This window comes from Rattus rattus, chromosome 1, assembly GCF_011064425.1.
Source record: "Rattus rattus isolate New Zealand chromosome 1, Rrattus_CSIRO_v1, whole genome shotgun sequence".
Taxonomy (NCBI): Eukaryota; Metazoa; Chordata; class Mammalia; order Rodentia; family Muridae; genus Rattus; species Rattus rattus.
In genome coordinates, this window is record NC_046154.1 from 250,081,830 (window position 1) to 250,103,324 (window position 21,495).

Sequence of the window (21,495 nt, forward strand, 5' to 3'; positions counted from 1 at the left end):
CTCCCTGCTGTTCCGAGAGTCTTTGCCTCAGTTCGAACTTCATCGACGGACTCACATGATCTCTGTGTTTTTCTTTTCACCCAGCAGAGATCCCTCCGTCCTGTGTATATTGGATGCTCATTCTCTTTCCCGATTGTGTAGTATGCCGCTGCAGAAGTATCCCGAAGAAGTTTCTCAGCCTCGACGTTGTTGACCACTGGGGCTGACTGATTCTTTGTGACAGGGGCTGTCCTGTGCAGTGTAGGTGTTGAGCAGTGTCCCTGGATGTCACTGCTTGCCTCCCAAGCCTGAGTCTGTGCTTAACTGCAGTAGACATTGTTAAACAGCTCTTCAGAATGGCTATTGCCCATAGAGATTAGTTGAGGAGATTAATAGATAATCAATGAATGAATGAATGAATGGTCTTTATTCTCAGGCATTCAAACATGGCGGCCACCGTCCTTATGGTGAACACAATAGGACCACATGTCAGGAATGGGGACATTCTGGGGACCTCCAGGGAATGAAGTGAACTTTCTTTACCTCAGTACACTGATACACAGCAGGTACACAGCAGGTGTTCCAGAGAGGCTTGGGGACCTGACCTTAGGGAAACAGAACTGGCTCAAGATCTGAGGTGCCTGGGGCCTGAGCTCTCCACTGTCCTGGAGACAGACCAAGAGAGCTTGACAGGGAGACTGACTGTCTGCTGTGCCTGCTCCCCATCATGGAGGACTTGGCCCCAGCCGCCTTCTTCCACTTGACATATTTAGACAACTGAGTAGAACCCTGGGAAATGGATAGATTTCAGATTTGGCAAAAATAAAAACAAACGTGGCCACCCCCGCCTAGCCCAGTGTCCCTCCCCAGCCTCCCCTCCCCAGCTCCCCCCACCCCAAGTACAGAAGTCTCTCATCAGCAATGCAGGAAGGAGGGTGGTGGTCGCCATGGTAACCATGCAGGCCTCTGGCAGCTCTCTGAGAGGAGGCTGCCCTGCAGGGCCTGTTAGGGAGAGTGGCACTGTCCCTCTACTGGGTCACTCTTCTGCCTGGGCCTGGCAGGTGTGTGTGTGTGTGTGTGTGTGTGTGTGTGTGTGTGTGTGTGTGTGTGTGTGTCCCCCTTGTATGGTGGTGGAGTCCCTGAGTCCACCTACCCTGACACACATTCTGGCCTCCTCAGGCCTCAGTGCCAGGCTATGGAGTTTCATATTGATTCAGCTTGATCTTTTATGGCTGAGGTGGCAAACACAGCCCTGTCTTTCTCTCCTGAAGCTGCCAGTCAAGAATGGTAAAGCAGGGTCCCTTAAACACTCAACGTCAGGGAGCCCCGGGTCTGAGGTGCTGAGCCCAGTGTGGCCAAGATGTGGTTGAGAACATGGGATCTGGAATCAGCAAGAGGCCATACAGATTCTGCTATGACACTTGCCACGACGGTGGCTGCCTCAATTCCCTTATGTGCCAAATGGCCGCAGCCGTAGTGTCTGCCAGGTTAAGGGACTGTCCAGAGACACCAGGTACTTTAATCTCGAGCTTGGGTTTCTGTGGGCTGCCTGCTTCTTTTCTTGTCTTTGTTTCTGAGGCAGGGTCTCTGTAGTTCAGGTGTCCTCTGACTAGTGGTCCCCCTGCTGTAGTCTCCTGAGTGAGCACTGAAGTGGCAGGAGTGTTCCCTCACACCCAGCCAGGCTGAGCCTCTTTGAAAGGCTGTGTGTGAGCTATTGTAAAGATACCTTCAGCCTCCACGGAAGGCCATATTAAGAGAGAACACCTGTGTGTGAGAGAACCCTGGCTTTGTTGTTAGGCTCCTCCTTATAGACCCTGCTGTGCTGGCTCTGCAGGCTGGGACCTCCTAGCTCCTTACTGCATGTGGTGACATTGCAGTTTTGTCTGAGGTAGTATGTTTGAAGCCCAGGCTGGCCTCAAACTCACATTCTGCCTCTACCTCCCTGAGATCAGGATCACGCGCAGGCCTATGCCTGTCCTCTCGGCTTGATGTCTGGTTAGAAAGCTCATTAGCAGATACTCTTGGTCACCTGGGAAGTGTTTGTGACTGGCAGGTGTTCACGAGACACCTGGTATACAGCAGGCGCTCCACATGTGCTCATTAATTCCCTGTGAGGCCTTGAGGACTTTGGGAAGCAGTGGGAGTGTGGAGAGCTGGGAAGGGTCCAGGATTCTGGAGAATTCCCCCCAGGTCTGGCTGATGGTGGGTTGAGGTGTTGGAAGGTCCCTGCCACCCACAAGGGTGCTAGAGTGTCTTCTCTCGAGCCTGCTGAAAAGCCAGCTTTGCTACTAAGGCAATTGCATTGATCGGATGGACACTGATTTGCCCTGCAGGTTTCTCAGGGGTTCCTCGGGTGGTCACCACTCTGGGGCTGTTCGGGGTGACAGGTAGTGTTGGGAGAGGCAAGAAGCTGTTTTGACTCAGGGGTCCCCAATGGTCAGGGTGCTATGAGTATTGTTGCTCTTCTGGCCAAGTCTCTGTCCCCATTACCCATCATGCAGTGGGGTCATGGATCCCATGCTGTCTTGGGATTAAAGGAGGCTACTCTGCTCTCAGCCCTACAGGACTGAGAGTCTCCAGGCAAGGAAGGCAGAGTGGTTGGGGGTCTTCTTTGCACATCCTTAAACACCAGTCCAGGGCTTTGTTTCTGGCTGTGAGGGGCAATGGGGAGAAATTGATTACTCTGCTTTCTTGTGGAGACGGCATTCAGACCCCACCCGTTTTATTGCCTGACTTCCCCCGTCTTCCTTCTTGGGGGTCTCCATCTTCCCATCCATTTTTCCAGAACTCAGCCCGGCCTGCTTGAGCTCCTTGGTACTTATGAGTAATGGTGGGAAAGTGGGTATCGGACCAGGCCACCAAGCAGCCCAAGGCTCTGACTGCTCTGACAGCTCTTACCCTCGCTGCATGCATGGCCTGGTTTATCTTCCAGGACGCCTGGGGCCTTTCATCCCTGAGCCAGCGGGAATGTGTCAGGAGCCACGGGCAGCAGTGCCACGCTGGCCTGACTTCTGAGTCTTGGAGTTCTTGGATGGGACCCAGGCCTTGCCATCTGGGATTTCCCCTTGCGCCTGAGGCCAGCAGGAGCTGAGGGCCCAGGGGCTGGACCTGCTCTGCCTGCAGGGCCTCTGTGCCACGTTCAGGGTGGCTGAGCTACAGAGGAAGCGGTTGGAGCTTTGAGTTGCTCAGCCTTAGATGCAGTGTGACTTTGTAGAAAGTCATGTAGGCTCTCCAGACCCACTTCCTCGTCTCTCCCTGATGGGTGGTGGCGACAGTTAAGGTCATGTCCCTAGGGTGCCTGGCATGAAGCAGTCATAGCGACCGCCAAGTTCATCACAGTGGTATGTGCTAGACCGGGTGGGTGGAAGGCTGGGCACCAGCCTGAGAGGGGCGGAAGGTGGAAGCTTTTGGAATGCGTGGCACGCGAGTGAGGTTATGAGGGGTGGGCAGGGTTTGCCTTGGAGGAGAGATAAAGCTATGTAGGGGGATGCTTGCCCGTAACAAGCTAATGTGCGCCAGGGCCAGCAGAAGGTTCGGGCAGTGAACTCACGGAGATCAGAGTCCTTGGCTTTACCTTGGCTTTACCTGTCAGGCTCAGGGGTGATGGAGAATCATGGAGGCTTTTGAGCAGGAGAGAGATTAACCTGGAGGGGACAGACTAGTTTGGGGGCCAGAAAAGACAGGTATAGTTGCACATTTAGGGTTGCCTCAGCAACTGCTTACTTCCCGCCAAGACAGGACCTCACGCAGGCTGAAACAGCTTCAGACTCATCACGTAGCTGTGGACGACCTTCATATCTCTCTCTCTCTCTCTCTCTCTCTCTCTCTCTCTCTCTCTCTCTCTCTCTCTCTCTCTCGCTCCCCCCCCTCAGTTTTTAGGGTTTCTTTGTGTAGTCCTGGCTGCCCCTGTAGACCAGGCTGGCCTCGAACTCAGATCCTTCTGCCTCTGGTGGGATTATAGGGTTAAAGCCACTGCCCTGGGACTTTCAACTCTTGATCCTCCTGCCTCTGACTCTGGAGTGCTGGGGTTACAGGTGTGTCCTGTTACACCTGGCTAACTCTGTTCCCTTTGTATTGCATTTAGTTTTATTAAGGAGCCTGAGGATTCAGTGCCTGGCATCACGTGGGGCCCACTGGGGAGGCAGGAGCCAGAGCTGCAGCTCCAGGGAGGCAGGGGCTCTGCAGACACAGGACCAAGGGCTGGGAGGGGACACTGGCCAAGCTCCCACTGATGTCCACATGATCCAAGGAAAGGCCTTGACTTCCCCCACCTGTGAATGGGCCTGTCAAGTGCACTTGGGTCTGGGTCCCCTGGAAGGACAGAGGCAGCAGAAACTGGGCTATGAGAGGGAGGTGGGGAGTGGGGGGGAGGGGATCAAGGGGAACGGGGATGCTCGCTGGTAATTAGAACGTTTGAACTTCAAAAAAGTTAATTAATGACAAAGCTACTGCTAAAACAAGGCTGGGGCTCAAAGGGGGCCTGGCAGTGACTGAAATTAATTACAGGCTATGGCGGGAGAGTGGCAGCTAGGCCAGGGACAGGAAGGAGCAGGGCAGGGAAGAGGCCATGGAAGGCAGCTTTCAAGGTGAGCAGGGTCTGGGGAGCAGAGGGGGTTGTTGCCATGGAAACTAGGTCAGTTCTCTTAGCAGGCAGGAGGGGTCCAGTCTGCTGTGGTTGACATCTGTCTGTGGTGGGCTGGTGTGGCTTCATGGGTTTGGGGTTGAGCTGGTGTGGCCAGAGCCTTCAGAGAAACTCATGTAAATCTCTTGGCAAGTCTTGGTTGAGCATCTACATGCTGTTATGGTTAGAGCTGAGAGCATGGATCCCAGGGACCCAGACACTGCTCAAGAGTGGGCGGAGACAATGAGTCTTAGACTGCTTAGGAGGACTGTTGGGGGAGGGGCTTCTGGGGAAGAGGTGGGTGGGACTGCCTGACACCAGACTGGGAAAGCGGGAGGCCACAGGCTGGAGGGAGGCAGTCAGGGGAAGGAGAGGAGGAGGGTAGGTCTTGCTGGCCAGCTTTGGGGAGAGCTTCTGAACTTATGCCAGGAGAAGCCAGGGGCCAGAGCAGTGGCTCTGAGAAGAGATGTCTCCCTGATTTTTTTTTTTTTTCTTTTTCTTTTTTTTTTTTTCGGAGCTGGGGACCGAACCCAGGGCCTTGCGCTACCTAGGCAAGCGCTCTACCACTGAGCTAAATCCCCAACCCTCTCCCTGATGTTTTTAATGGCTCCCACGCTATAAGGAGGGGTCCAGACAGCCTCTGTGAACCTGTGAGGTGCCCCTAGGCTCCAGTGAGGAGCTGCTGTGAACTTAGAGATGGGAAGGGACTTGCTTGAGACCCCAGAGCCACAGGGCTCCAGGGACTGGAGTTCACATTCAGGCCCTGGTCTCCGGCACGGCTGGCTGCTCTGACAGCAGGTGGCAGCTCTGTACCCAGATGCTAAGTGCTGGAGTCAGGGACAGGAGTGTGGGTACAGCTGGTGGCAGGGGCTGTCAGTCTCCTTCCTGGTAGATGAGAAACTACTAGAAGGGAGTGAGTCATCTGACAGGCTCCTTAGTCTGGCACTTCACCCCCGAGTCTGACCTCAGTCATTTATGCTGTTGTGTGGTTTCCCTTCTTCTCACCATGATTCACTTTTTGGGGGCACAGATCTCCTTAACCCCAAGGACTTGTGTAAGAGAGGAGGGGCCATTTGGGAGGATATAAGCAGGCTTTAGCTTTCTCATATGGTGACAGCTAGGGGCGCTGTGAGTGACACAGCACCAAGGTCCCTTTGAGTTTTAAGCTCTCCCATTGGGTAGATTGAGATAGGCAAGAGTGGATGGGGTCAGCCCTGGCCTAAGAAGGGTTGCTAGCAGGGAGGTGGGTGTTAGGAGGTTCTCCTCTGTCTTGCCTGTGGGATCCCTTTATCCCACTGGGCCTGCAGCTGATCGAAGAACTGATCTCTAGATGCCCTGGCTCCAGGCTGCAGCATTTTGCTGCGGCAGAACCTGGGAAGCCAACTCTCTGGGTGGGGCTGATCCGGGGACAGCGGTCAGAGAATGACTGTGAGGTTCAACCTCACAGAGATGGGCAGGTCAAGAGAATGCGTCCAGTGGGTCTCAGAAGTGCAGACCCATACCTTGGATGAGAAGCACGAAGCCTCTGCAGGGGGATGGGAGGGGGAGAAGAGAAGGCTAGCATCAGAGGTATTGAGGCTGGGGACCTTTCTGGGAGCTACTCCTTCCTGGGTGGGACTGGAAGCATCCTCTAGTGGGATGCTTCAGTGGTTTCACTTGGTTCCTTGCAGGGCATGGCGTTGGTCATTCCCAGGTGGCGGGGCAGGCCAACTGCGTGGTCTTTGAAAACTTGGACCTGGGCCGTTGTTGAGGGGTCCACAGGGGTGGGGGTAGGAGTAGGAATGGTCTGTGTGTCTGTTCCTGGGGTGTCACACATTCAGGAGTGTAGCACCCTGGGCCACGCTGTCACCGATTCGCCCTTGACTCCATACACGTGGTTCGAGTGTGTGAGCATGCTGGTTATTCTGCTGAACTGTGTGACCCTGGGCATGTACCAGCCATGTGATGACATGGAGTGCCTGTCGGACCGCTGCAAGATCCTGCAGGTGAGTCTCTCGGTTGTCTCCGCCCTCCCTCCCAACTGGTGCTCCCTTCCAGGCTCTGGGCTCCACTGTAGCACAGCTCCTCACCTCTCCTGACTAACTGCCCTCCAGCCAGCTTTGGTTCCCAGCCGAGGCTCCTCACCCCTTCCCATTCACACAGCGGAAGTGTAGTAGCCTTGGCTCCCTAGTGCCCTCTTCCCTATGGCCTCTTGGATTTCTCCCATCCTTCTCCCGGGTAGGTCCTGATGTGGCATCTGCATGGTTTTGGGCATGGTGTGAGGGACCGTAGAGCAGGGCTCTGAGATGCAGTAGAGTATTTGACGCCCATCCCTGGGAACCAGACCAGACTTTCATTTTAATCCTGGCACAGAGTTGCTGTGTGACCCAGGGCAAGTGGCTTGACCTCTCTGGACTTGTTTCCTTAGCTTGTAAAGTGGCCTACCCCATGTGTGCCATTGCGAGAATTAGGAATGAGAGTAGTTCTTGTCTGTTCTAGTGCTTAGTGATTATTAGAGATCATGAGGGAGAGCCTGGTGCTCAACCCCAGGGTCCTTGCCATTGCCTGGGCTAAAGCCATGAGGAGAACAGGCTGTGTAATCCTGGGCAACTTTATCCCTTTCACTGGTCCCTGGTCTCCTCTTTGTGAAGATATTGAGTGGACAAGGGCCTCTGAGCTTTTCTTCCTGTCCCATGTTTGACAGTAGCTCTGACTTCCACTCTTGCCACAGAGTTCACTCTGCCCTGTCTGTCTTCCTCCTGTACCTCAGGTCTTTGATGACTTCATCTTCATCTTCTTTGCCATGGAGATGGTGCTTAAGATGGTGGCCCTGGGCATTTTTGGCAAGAAGTGCTACCTCGGGGACACATGGAACCGCCTGGATTTCTTCATTGTCATGGCAGGGTAGGTAATGACCTGGTTTTTGGTGCATGCCAGCTTTCATATAGCTAACCAAGGGGCTTCTGGGAGATGATGCGGATGCTGTGTGAGAATGGAGGGCCCCTGGCCAGGGGGCAGGAGAGACAGTGCTCTGTGGAGATGGCCTAGACAGACAGCTGTCCCTTCCAGTGGCTGCTGTAAGCATCTGTTGTGTGATGGGCAGCTTAGACTGAGTGTTTTATGCTGATTCATTGCATGCCTTTGGGAAAGGCAATTAACTTTGAGAAGCCTCTATTTCCCCATCTGTAAAAAAGAAGTAAAGATCTCAACCTGGTCAAAATGCGCATCAAGGAGTGCAGGCTGTCACCAGCAGCAGCTGCAGCACCAACACCGTTATCATCATTGTTATATCATCACCTTCACCACCATAACCATTGTCACTGTCATCACCACCACCATAACCATTGTCACTGTCATCACCACCACCATAACCATTGTCACTGTCATCACCACCACCATAACCATTGTCACTGTCATCACCACCACCATAACCATTGTCACTGTCATCACCACCACCATAACCATTGTCACTGTCATCACCACCACCATAACCATTGTCACTGATATTACCATCACCAGTCACTGTCTCTGCCACCACCATAACCATTGTCACTGTCATCACCATCACCATTATCATGGTCACTGTCATCACCATCACCATCATCACAGTCACTCAGCAAGTCAGAAATGGAGGGCAGACTTAAGCGACATGTCTAAGGAAGCCCTGATGGCTTTCAGTGGGAGGATTGGTTCACCTAGGAATCCTAAACAAGACTTGACTAAAAAAAGAACAAAGCCACAGGCCACAGGCCGAGGAGCCAGGAGAAACTAGGTTCCACTTTGCCCATTTGGAGCAGCGCTCCAGGCTTCCTCCCTGCTCCCCTGGAGTCCGTCCAGCAGCCAGGGATGCAGAGGGCTCTGTTGAGTATGGGTACTGCCCTGAGGGCCAGGTGAGAAGGAGAGGCCATATGCGGGTCAGTCCTGCCAGACTCACCGTCTAGGACAGTGTCCAGCAGCTCTGCTGGGGTCGGGGTCTGTCCACACAACATGCTGTGTTTGCCTGAGAGCATTTAACCCAGGAATCCCATGGAACCAGACTGGGGACATGGGACTTGACATGGGAGGTAAAAGACACACAGGCACTAGCCATGCCTAGTGGTGGCTCAGCAGGGCAGGAGTTAGAAGAGAAGGCGGGTGGCCATGAATGGCTGTGTGCCTGTCAGTGTGTGGGGGAGCTCATGTATGTATTTGTACTTGAGTATTCTGCCATCCATAAGGGGCAGCAAAGCCACCTGCAAGTGGCTGAGAGGGAACTAGAGACACCGAGGCCCTGGAGGACGCTGAGTTCTTGGGCTCTGTCCTGAGATGTGATGGTTTGTCCCATTGCTCTGCCTCTGGTGCTGCCATTCCGGCTCCCGGCCTCTTGTCCCTAGGGATTTGGACCCTGCCTGGAGGCAGGAAGATTTCAGATGGTTTCTTGGGTCCCAGGTCAATGATGCCTTTGTCAGGTCTGTTCTCATTTTGGGCTGACTGGAGAATACCCTTAAGTAGAGTTTCAAAGAAAAGGGTTTGGAGAGTATCATTTTTTAATCTTGGCTGTGCAAACCCATCCCTTTGATCTCGGAATGGGAAGGACAGTGTGTGCCTGCTCTTCATAGATTGTGATTTTACTCTCTTAGAACCGGTGACATTGTACCATGTGAATTGATAACACGGGGCTGCAGGGGACCAGTGCCACCCTGCTCCCTTTTCTTGGAAGCCCAAAGCTTTGTCTAGCCAAGCTGGTTGTTTTCCTCCTTGTCTCCAGAATTTGGACTTTCTCTGGGGTGTCTAGAACTCGTAGCTCTAGTTTCAAGCTCTTTGTTGGCTCAAAGTGCTTGTCCAGCTTCTTCTTCGGTTTTCTAGCTCATTCTCCTCATGCTCTGTCCTCTTCAAATTCCTGTTACCCTCCTCTCTCTTGTCTCTGTATCTGTCCTGGGTTCACTGGATGGGAGGGAGTTCTAGTCTTAGCTTTGTGAGTCACCCCTGGGCTCTCAGCAGGGTCCTCTCTCCCTTCCCGGCCTCTGCTAGAACGGTGCCCTCCTCTGTCCTTCTCATCCCCTGGACGTCTTCTTGCTCTTGTGTTTTTCTGGGTTTCAGGACAGTTTGTGCCTGTTTTTGTTTTATGGCTATGCTGTCTACCCTCTTCTTCCTGGGAATACCAATGATGCCTCCCTAAAGCCCCTGATTCTGGAAGGAACCTCAGATCAGTGCGTCATTTTCAAGTTAACACACACACACACACACACACACACACACACACACACACACACACACACACACACACACACCCAATGATGAAGAAAAGTAGCCCTTGTGTAAAATCTTAGAGTGCCCCGGTGTACTGCTGGTTATTATGCTAAATGAGGGATAGGGGAGATAGTGGCCTGGCCATAGCGTCTGGGAGTGTAGAAGAGGGCCTTGGGGGACCACTAGAGCTAAGGGTCAGCCTGGTGATGGCCTCCTATAAAGGCACCACAGGTTGGTGAGGGGCAGAAGCCTTTTCTGTTGGGCAGAAATGGCATCCATCTCTGCCTGGTAAAAATCTACAAATTAGCTTGCAACTTGCCAGCATCCACACCTTTTAATTAACAGGAAAGAGTAAATCAAACAAAGGCATTGTCCCCTAGATACTGAAACACTATCAGGTGAGTCTGTTAGCTCACGCTAACAGGGCCTCCCTGTGTAGCCTTGCCTGGCTTTGAATTCAGAGCTCACCCGCCTCTGACTTCCCAGGTGAATGGCACACCAGGCGCCTTTCCCTAACTTGTCCCAGGGATGTCATTCCTTTGGGTCTACCCTTCCCACCTCAGGCTCTCTTGCTCTGCCCATTAGACCTCAAGCTCAGCTCTGTTTCTTGTTCTGCTCTTGTCTGCTGGCACACCTGGATCTCCAAGCTGGAGCAGGGGGAGGACTGCCAGCCTCAGCACCCACTGTCCCGTGACAGGCTCTTCTGGCCACAACCCTCAGTATCGGGGAAGGCTGGCATAGAGCTGGTACGGAAAGCACATATTCAGAGTCTTCCCGTAGGAACAGGATTGGTCAGGGAGGCCCCATACTGTCACTTTCATTGGGACCCCTGGCAATGCAACTCATCTATTGACTTCATGGGGGACTTTCTCCCAGAGTCATGAATACCTGCAGGTCTACCCCTGTCTCCAGGGTCTTCACTACAGTGGGAGTGGTGTGGTGGAGAGGACAGGGTGAGGGTTATAGCTGGTACTCCAGACCCCACCCTTCTCACTCCCACCGAGTTCTCCCCACCCCCAGAGCTGCCCACCCATCCTCCAAAGTCCCATCAGTACTGTAACCATTCCGTTTCCAGAGTAACAGGCCTGACATCCCCAGGATGTTCCCTCCCTTCCCGCCCCACCCCTTCCCCAAATTACTGGCTGCCTCTTCCAAGCCCCGGAGGTTGACACAGAACCTCTGAGTTGCAAGGTTCCTTAGAGGTCACAGCGCTTTTGTTTCCGACTCAGTGGTGCTGAATCGAGATCAGAGGCCCCATCCCTACACTGCCCCTTCGTGGAGCTCACTAACACTCGAATTAGAACAGAATGGAAGCGCTAGAAAGTTCTTTCCCTGAGCTAAAGTGTGTCTTTCTGTGGCCCCCACCTGTTAGTACTGTTCATTCCTGGAGGCAGAATTTATTGAGGAGCTGGTACCAGGCTTTAACCCATGAAGCGGGGACACAAGATAATGGAGCCAAATGCTCTTCTGACGTCATGGAGCTCAGAGAATAGACAGAAACAAAAGCAAAGCAGACATCGCAGGTACAACCTAAGTGGTTCTGCAGTACGACCTAGAAGGACCAGGCTACCGCAAGAGCCATTATCCATCAGGGTTGGAGTTAAGTGGCCCTCAAGACCTAGAGCTGAGGTGGGAGCTGTCCAGCAGAGGGGAGACAATGGAATCTTAAGAGGAGGGCCACAGGCTGTGGAAGGAGAGTAAAGGGAGTGTGGGATGCGTTGGGACTGAGAGATGAGGCTAGGAGACAGGTCTGGGGCTTCTCACATGGGGAGAGGCCACAGGGAGGGGGTTTATGTATAGATCCTCCCCAGGCCTCCAGAAGCCTAGAGACGGCTTCATTTTCCCTTCAGGATGGAATGTCCCAGGCCCACCCGCCACTTGTCCAAGGACAGCAGGTTTTTTGAGTGCCTTGCTGGATTCTCAGCAAGCTGTCTTTCTTGCCTGGAGGACAGGATCCCAGCCTCCAATGACAATGGCTTTGAGGCCGATGGGAGAGTACCATCCCAGTAAAGTGCAGGCTCTGCTAGCTTGTCTTCTGGTCACGTTTGCCCTTTAAGCCAGGTCTCTCTCACCTTGAGATGAATGGCAGGTGACTTTTAAACTCAAACAGCAAACTTGGCCCCTTGCTTTCATCGCAGAGGAGTCCCTGGAGGAGGGACCTTAGCTGTCTGTTCTCTGTGTCACTTCCTATGTGTGCTTGGCCTGGGCTGAGAGCCCTGTCATCCTTGTTTTCCTCCCTGTGACAGAGCAGGCAGCCACCTGCTCTTCAGGTATAGCCGAGCTACCCTATGTCCTTTTCACTTAGGCAACTCTCTCCTGCCTAGTCCGAAGGTCTGAAATATTCAGTTATGTACACCATGATGAATTCCCTCCCCGCCTCCATGGCCAGGCATGAAGTGACCAGTGCCAGCAGCAAGTGGGGAACGAGACACCTCTGTTAAAACTTAAGGGCTTGGTTGGTTCTTTGGGAAACAGGGGCCTGGATGGGGTTCTTTGGTGAATGAGAGCAGGGAGCATATGTTAGCACTTTGAATCTGAAGCCCTTGAATCCTAAGGACTATGACATCCTGGGAAGGGCCTCTGTGTAGGAATGAGTGCTGCCTGAGGGACAAGGGCATGTGCTACAAAAATTCCTTCCCAGAGGAGCTGCAAGCACTGATTATCTCTTTTCCTCAGGTCCCACTGACAAACTGAGGGTTATCCCAGCTTTCCTTAGGAAGGGGTGGGGAGGGTCAGGTCACAAGACCCTTTACCTGAATATCCAGCTACTCGGCACCACTTCTGTATGCGTCTCTGCCTTAAATACATGTGGTAGACCAGGGGAGACTTGGGAGGAAGTTCTAACTGCTGGCTACAGAAAAGCTCACATCCCCATTGGGTAAAGGCTCTCCAGGCACGATAGGTTGAAGGAGGGGGATAGTCACATACAGCAGCGTGCAAGTTGGGATGGGTGATCTCCTCAACCTTCAACCACAACCTTCACATCTCTCCAGGCTTCAGAGAACAGCAGCGTCATGGGGGCAGCCTCTTGGGCTCCACTCCAGGGATGTGGGCCTATCAGGTATGGTGGGACCTAGGAATCTACATTTACACAGGGGTCCTGCTGTGGTGGTCCGATGCTCTCAGAGAGCGAGCTCCTGTGACCTCCATAGGAAGCGCTGAGAGATGGAGATCTTGACTGCCCAGCTCTGGTTATTCCTGATAGTCCTACCATGCAGGAGCTAACATCCTTGGGGTTTTCCCAGTCATTTCTTCCATGGTCACGAGGCAGTGGCTGGAGCTCTGGATATCTGAATCGAAGGCCACATGGAAGGGCGGAGAGAAGGCCATGCCAGCCCTGCCTGCTTACTTAGGTCAGAATCCCTACCTTTCTTAATGCTCTCCACGAGAGTCAAATCTCACGGCTACTTTTGGCTGCAGGAAGGCTAAAGGAAGCTGAGAGCACATTTGACTTTGGCTCAACCTCACCAAGGGCAGCTACTCCGTGGGGGTGGGGTCATGTGAGATCGGAGAAGAGGATTCTTGGCGGGCAGTGTCCTTGTTGAAGCTGTGGTCCCTGGTTACCACTTCCAGCTCTGTCCAGGCTGGCTGGGCAGGGTCTGCACTCTGCTGAGGAATCTGAAGTTGGCACCAACTAAACAAGTGCCACAGAGGCCATTGCTTGCCAGTGGACCCAGTTCTACTCAGTGGTCAGAGGGCCATTACTGGACTGTCTCCAGAAGCCTATGGAGGAGCCTTCTTTCCATGTGACTATGTTTGCATTATGTGCGGCTCAGGGAAGCTCCAGAGTTGTCAAGAGGCCCAAAAGGCCCTGTGGGCTGTGTTACTGGCCAATTTACTTTTGGGCTTTATAAGCCTTCTCTCTGCTGACAGGTCCTGAGTCAAGGACAGGGGGAGGTGCTGAGACGTGAGGGAATGATCTATTATTGGGTGGGTGTGGACCCTGGAAGGTTCTAGTTAGAATCTGAGTGTAAATGTTGGTTTCATTTGCATCCACGGCTGGTTAGAACAGGTGATGGTCACTGTGTAGGCCCGTTTCCATGGAAACAAGATGGTAGCCACTGTGGAGGTTGGGTGAGTTGCCAGAGATCCTCAGACCTGCCTGGTGAGTCACACTGGTCAGGTGTGAGTCAGGCAGGAACCTCAGCCATGTGGCGATGGGATTCTCCCAGCTCTTTTGCCATGGAAGAGCCTTACCTTCCATGAATGCACAAGGACGTCCCCGTCTGTGCTGCTATCTCTTAGCTCTGCTGTTCCTTCGGTGCTAACTTTCCTCACCGGAGTTTGCTGCTCAGTGCAGAACGGCAAATCGGCAGTTCCCCACTTACTCATCTGTCCTCTTCTGCTCCGCCCATGAGGTCCAGAATGGAGCCTTCTTGGCTTGGATTGGCTGGACCGGGCTCTATGTTCATTCCTGAGCCAGCCTTGGTGGGTGTCAGCTCCACCTGTGCCTCATGGCTGGAGAACAAGGAGGGCACCTCAGGAGGATAAGAGAGGGGACCCCCAGCCCTGGGCTCCTTGGAGCACAGCCAGAAGCTTGGGCTCATGGGTGATTTGTTGATGGGCTCTTTCACATTCACCATCTTGTCCTCAGCCCCAGGATCCCAGGTTAAAACTGCTCTGCATGTGATGAAGTGGATGCTCACAGAAGCCGGTAGCCTGCTCTAGGTCACCACCCTACACAGGGGTCCTGCGGTTTCTCAGATATGGCTGAGCCCATGCTCACTCAGTGTATGAGGGACTGTCACCTTTTCAGAGGCCAAAATAATCCATTAGCCTGTCCCAAGGTCTTGGGAAGTCTCACTGACCCTCAGGAAGCTGTGAGGTGAATCCTCTGAGAGCAAATGTTTCCTCTCGCCCTTCTCCCACTTGCCTGTAGCATAGCCCTCTTCGGGTGGTACCGAGACCAGCCTGAGCTCACTCAGGGAGGCAGGCAGTGTAAGTGGTGGCACTGGGGATAACTCAGTGCATAACATGCCCACCTTGCAAGCCTGGTGATTAGAATTTGGAACTCTAGTACTCCCGTAAGAGCCCCGTGGGTGTAGAAGCTCACCTGTAATTCCAAAGATCTCAAGGCCAAGACGGAATTCCGGGAGAAAGCTGGTTAGCTAGACGACTACTCATTCTTATCGGGGAACTTTTACGTTCAATTAGAGAATTTGCCTCAGTGAATAAGGATAGAGAACTATCAAGAAAGAGTCCCAACGTGAGGCTCAGGCTTTCAAATGCACACGTGCACCCCACACACGGGAACAGAAACTCACACTACACAAAGACATCGGGCATTACCGAGTGGGGCGTGGGGCTCAGCTCATATCCATAAGACTGAGCACTGAGAGCCACAAAGGAAGGCTCTGTTTACGAAACAAAACAATGCCCATTTCTCCTGAGCACCGTGCATTTGTCGCCCACCCCAGCTAAGGTGGAATGTTTCTTAGAAAGATGTCTTGTAGCATAGCGCTGAGTGCAGACCGACAGTGAGCTGATGGGAGTCTCTCCACCACCTTGGTCCCCGCCCTCCAGGGATCTGTTGTTGTAACCCACCCTAAGACTGCAGCCATTCTTCCCGGTACAGGATCCCCCCTGAACTCTGAACGCAGGCTGACAGCGGTTGTACTCACTTTCCTCCTCAGTCAAGCGGGCTAACCAACCTCCAGCCTCCTGGATGGGGAGGCTTCCTGTGAGGAACTGTGGGTATCTCAGTACAAGCATGCAGTATGGAAATGCCACAGGCTGGCTGGGTGCCCAGAACTATTGTTATGGACAACAGACATCATGTTCCTCATTCTGAAGGCTGGGAGTCCAAGGTCAAGCTTGTCCATGAGTTTTCTCGATTTGTCCTCACGGGATGAGGGGTGAATAGTTGCCTTTGGTTTAATTTACAGGGGCACCAGTTTCACCCCAATGAACCCCAAGGACCCCACATCCTCGTCCTGAGTTTTTGGGCATTAGAATGTTAACATACGACTCTGGAAGGAATAAAAGCCAACTACAGTAACGAGTAAAATGACCTCGACCGGTTGAGGAACTGAGTCAGGAGCCTGGCTGTCATTCCCACAGCTGCAACTCCATCCTTTGCCCCTCCCTCCCCTGCACTCCCTCCACCAAAACCCCTCCCGTGTGCTGGGTGTCAGGCTATCGTCCCAGGCTGATGGTCTAGTTGTCACGTCCAGTCGCCTCCTGACAGATGATCCGCCATCCCCATCCTGTTGTGCCTTCCATGCTGAGAACCCCACATTCTACTACATTTTAAGAGAAAGCCCCACAGCCTCACCAGAGACTGAGGAGGCGAGAGCGAGCACAGACACCAGCCCTGGATGGGGTATTTCCTAGGAAGATGCACCCCAGGCTCTCCATGTTGCTTCTCTGGCTACACAAGTTCTTTTATTCATTCTGCCCTTCAAGGGGCTCATTTGACAAGCTCTCACACGGAGCCTGCCTGGGCTCAGGGCCGAGGGCTGGGCTGGGACCTCGAGGAATCTCTGAGGATCTGGGACATGCAGAATAAGCATCAGAGGATGGAAAAGAGTGGGACCCCAAACAGGAGAGCTCAGCTCAGCGTGGCGGTGGGCCTGGGAAAGCCAGGAAGGGCTCTTTAGATACAAGGACCAGACTGAAGGGGTCTGGAACACTCTGAGAGCTGGAGCTGCTGCCTAACATTGGAGTACAGCAGGTAGTGGCCAATACTGGGGATGAGACCAGAGGGCTTCTAGAATTATGGCCCGGCCTTTCTGCCTGGGTATATGTGAATTTCTTCAGGGTACGTATGGCTTGTAGATAAGGCCAGACTCAAGAAGCTGAGGTTTATACTTATTGACCCTTCCTCATGCCAGATCCCATTTTAGGCCCTGAATCTTCTGTTAGAATTCATTTCTATTCTCTCTCTCTCTCTCTCTCTCTCTCTCTCTCTCTCTCTCTCTGTCTGTCTGTCTGTCTGTCTGTCTGTCACTGGGTGTACTGGGAGCGAGCTGGGACTGGAACACCCAGTAACACGCTCTCTCCATTGCACCACACTGCCGCCAAGGATGCTGGCCACCTCCTCCCACTTGCTGTAGTGGGTTTGGCCACTGAGCCAGCTGAGGAGGGGAGCTCTTGAGCTGTGATGAGATGGGGGTAGGGATAGGTTTTTCCATACATGGCTGTGCCCTCTGAACCCCGGTGTCCTCTTCTGCACATAGTAATCCAACTGTGGGAGAGTTTGCCAGGGCGCATGAGTGTCTGATTGGCAGCTACCGAATGCTTAGGAGGTCCTTCCCAGCTGCCAGGACTGAGTGACAGGTGGCAGGAACCCAAGGCCTCCAGGCTCCCTAACCCTCAAACCTCCAGGGAAGAAACTAGGCAGAATGGAAGGCAGGCCGCTCCAGCCCAGGACCCTGCCCCTGCAGCTCCTGCTCAGCCTTCTGTGTTTGTGCAATCCTCAGGCCACACTGAGGCAAAATGGCCCTCAGCACCTCTGGGTTCCAGGCCACATATCCAGGGAGGGGAGGGTCCTCTCAGCAGTTTCAGTTCAAGGGCTGTATTACCCTCAGGGACAACCTGGGGCTGCATGCCCATTCTGACCCCATGATAGTGACCAAGCCAGGAGGACAGGCCTCCTCTTGAGCAGTCCTGGGCTTCTCCTCAGAGCCAGGAGTTACTAGAAGGAGGCTCTTTAAGCAGGAACCCTAGGGGGTGCCCTGAAGAGTCCTCCTCACGCCCCTCCCTGCTTTCTCCTGACCTGGCCCGTACCTCAGCCTAGCCACTCGGGGGAAACAGAACCAGGCTCAGTCCCTCTTCTCTTGGGTGCTTCCAGGGTAGAAGTGCTTCTTTAAGTTGCTTTACCCAATTAGGCACTTGGGAGCTGGCAGGAGCTGGTGGGGGGTGTTGATTTTTTTTTTTTTTAAAGACTTTTAGCACCGAAGCTGTGTGATAAAGTAACTGTGTAATTAGGAATTAATTTCTCACTCTTGAAACTGATGTCTTACTTGGGGCCTGAGGGAAGTCAGCCCCGTGGTTACCCACGTACTCGGCCGTTTCCTTTTCATCTCATTAGGAGCTAGGACAGGGGCCCAGAGACCACTTTCAGGGTGACGGGGGGGGGGTGGCTTTTGTCATCATTGCAGGTGGCCTTGGGCACAGAGTGGGTGGTATTATTCACATTTAGGTGGGATTCCCCTGAGTGTCTCCAGGGTGTGGGCAGCGGGGGAAGCTGGGTATGAAGGTCAGAGGCGGGGAGATGGACACGCCCAGTGCCACGGTGCATGTGTGGGGCGCTGTTGCTGTCGGCCTACCTTCCTGCACCCCATGCTGAAAATGGATCCCAGGGTCTTGCACGCTCATGCTGGAGAAGCTCTCTGCCCTGTGCTGCAGCTCAGTGGTGCTACTTCAATTCCCAGATATCCCTATGGTCTCTTGGGGCTCCTGGATTGGGTCATGGACCACCCCGAGCAACCCAGCCTTAACTGTTAACTTCCCCTCACTTTCCATGTTTCCCGGATCAGTTCTTGAGTAATCGAGCACTCTGAGTCCCTGGCCCTATAGAGGGGAACCCATCCCGGCCATGACGTGTGGACTGTGAGGACAGAGTCCAACCAAACAGGGGGTGATAGTGGGATTTTGTACTTGGTGAGAAGCAAGAGGAGCCTTCAAGGAAGAGCAGAGGAGGGAGGGGGAGGCTCCGCTACCAGAGAGTGTGTGCCTAAGATGTCCCGAGAGCCTGGATACCTCGAGTCCCTGAGCATAGGAGCAAGGCCAGACTGTGGAGGGCCTTCAAGGCTGTGGTTGGGGGTTTGGGCCTTTTCCCGAGAACAGTAGGAGTCACAGAAGGTTTTAAGCAAGCACACCTCCACCCGAGGCTTAGGTCTGGTGATGCGGTAGGGTTGGATCGGGGGAAGGGAAAGCAGGAGCCAGGAGAACAGAAGGGAGGCTGTCGCGGCTGTCAGGAGACAGGGAGGGTGAGATGCTGTCTCAGCAGGGACAGTGGAGATGTCAGCAGCTGTCCCAGGTTGGACTTGCTGGTGCAAGAGTCTCTGTCAGGACAGCAAGGTTCCCGGGGGCAGAGACTTAAACACACAGTTCCCTGCCTGCCAGTCAAGTATTCTCCTGACACTCCCAGGACTGTCCGGCATCCTTCCTGACATCTTCCCCTCAGGGAAGAATGAGAACCTCGGGGTTCTCCATTGTGCACCTAGTGTGTGCTTCTTATCCACCAAATGCATTGAGATCACTGTGCACCTAGTATGCGCTTCTTATCCACCAAATGCATTGAGATCACTGTGCATCTAATGTGTGCTTCTTATCTACCAAATGCATTGAGATCACTGTGCACCTAGTGTGTGCTTCTTATCCACCAAATGCATTGAGATCACTGTGCACCTAGTGTGTGCTTCTTATCCACCAAATGCATTGAGATCACTGTGCACCTAATATGTGCTTCTTATCTACCAAATGCATTGAGATCACTGTGCACCTAGTGTGTGCTTCTTATCCACCAAATGCATTGAGATCACTGTGCACCTAGTGTGTGCTTCTTGTGCACCTAATGTGTGCTTCTTATCCACCAAATGTGTTTAGATGACTGTACACCTAATATGTGCTTCTTGTGAACCAAATGTATTTAGATGGTCCTTCTCCCTGAGTCAGGAAACAGGTGCAGCAGAATGTTCCAGTACACAGAAGAAGGTTTTGGAGAATCCGACTGTGGGAAGCCCCACAATGTCGTTAGTTCATGTTGCCAAGAACTTGGTTCCATCCCATTTCCCCCTTTCCAATTGGCCGCCAGGAAGCTTGAGATTCAGATTTAGATATTAAATTCTATAAGATCTTCCATGGGGGTAGTTTTATTGTTGTTGTTGGTTTTTGTTTTGTTCTGTTTTTTTTTTTTTTTTTTTTTTTTTGGTTTTTGTTTTATTTTGTTTTGCTGGGTTTTAAATTGGAGAGCCTGAGGGATACACTGATGGGGTCTTTGCAGCTGACGTTAGAGGGTGTATGGCTGCCCGAAAACCTGGAGGGTGAGGTCCATGGTGGAGGGAAAGGGCTGGATTAGTGTTCAGTGTCTCTCTAAGTCTGTTCTCCCTTAGCTTTGAGGGTCCTCATGTCCTACTGGGCTCCAGCTGCTTTGGGTCGTCTAGGGAACCAGAGTTTCTCTCCAAGATGCTGAACCTCCCAGGTCAGCCTTATCCCAGGCCCTGTGCTTTGCTCAGTACTGATAGTCAGGCTGTGGACCTGGGGGTTCTGGAAGGAAGACGGTGGTGTGGGGGGCCATGAGAGGCCCTAGAGTGGGGGACTGAGGTGTTCTGAGGATCCCCTTACTGAGGCTGCTCTAGAGCAGGGCTCTCTCCAAGGTTAACAGACACAGGTTCAGAATAGTGGCTGCACTCAGATGTGGGGGCCTCAGGCAGATGAACACAGAGAATTGGCAAGACAGAGCCCTCAAGCAGCCCCCACCTCTCAAGCCTGCATTGTTTGTTGCTGTTGCTTGATATTTCACATGGGTGAGAAGAGCTCTATGTCACCTCTGTCCTGAGCCAGGCAGCCGTGTCACGTGGGTCTTCGGCACAGTCCATGGGAAGCCCCTGTTTCACACCCTCAGCAGAAGGTATCCTGCACCTCCCATGACCACACCCAGAGAAGAAGGGTGGGCAGGAAGAGGGTCTCGGGAGTGAGTGCAGGGTGACTCCCCATGCTCAGGGTGTGTGTGTGTCAGCAAAAGCATTGCAGGGTGAACACCCGTGTGTGTGTGTGTGTGTGTGTGTGTGTGTGTGTGTGTGTGCACACACGAACGCGCGTGTGTGCGCGTGAGCATGTGGCCGCCCCCACAGTGCCTCCGTCACAAGCATCCCCCAGCTGCTGGGAGAGCTCTTCTACACAATATGAAGATGACAGTTTGGCTCACCCACGCATGGAATCCTCACGAGGCCCACTCCCTACTGCCTGCTCAGCCCTCTTGTCCTCTCCCAGCCCAGGCCTCAGTCTCATCCTCTCTGCTGGCTGCTGCATTGCGCCTTCCCCTCTTCTTCCTCCTCCCCTCCCTTCCCTTCCTCAGAGATCGTTGTCTCTGATTCTAATCTCTGAAACATTTTTGAGGTCACCCCATTTGAATTTAGGCTAAAGTAGGAGCAAATTGTGTGTGTGTGTGTGTGTGTGTGTGTGTGTGTGTGCGTGTGTGTGTGTGTGCGTGCATGCTCAAGTGAGTGTGTGAGTGAATGAGTGAGCTCAGGTGCGCACATGTGGGGGTTGTGCACACAGAGAGGAGCCTTCCAGAGGTCGGGTATGGACAAGAGTTGTGGGGGATGGACCGGGGCATCTCAGGTGAGGCAAGCGACAGGAGGGGGCGGTGGCTCACAACAGTTGGACAGGTTTATTGGGTATGTAGGAAAGCCTTCATTTCCCACCCACACTGGTGACAGGTGGAGCTGGCAGCCTTGCTGGAGCCAGGGTGGGATGGGGGAGGGTGTACTGAGCGACGCCAGAGGTTAGTTGTGGGGGGGTGGGCAGCGGTGTCTCAGCAAGTAGCATCTGATTGATGTGTGGACCGTTGCGTGGGTCATCAAGATCAGCCCTGTGGGAGATCTGGGAAGGCTCCCTGGAGGAGGTGACCACCAGCAAAGCACTGCAAGTGGAATGGGAAGACGGGTGTGGGGGTGAGGCTGACAAGGGGATCAGGGTAGCTCCAAGGCTGTCTCTTTTGTTTGAGTCACCTTCCCTAA

At 53.3% G+C, this 21,495-nt stretch overlaps 1 protein-coding gene across 1 annotated transcript in view; it reads left to right on the forward strand.

The window, feature by feature from the left end:
- Positions 1–21,495, forward strand: part of Cacna1i (calcium voltage-gated channel subunit alpha1 I) — a 110,051-nt gene that overhangs the window by 26,365 nt on the left and 62,191 nt on the right. Inside the window, 2 exon segments of the mRNA XM_032918103.1 lie at positions 6,474–6,585; positions 7,350–7,483. Coding sequence (XP_032773994.1) covers positions 6,474–6,585; positions 7,350–7,483 — 246 coding nt within the window.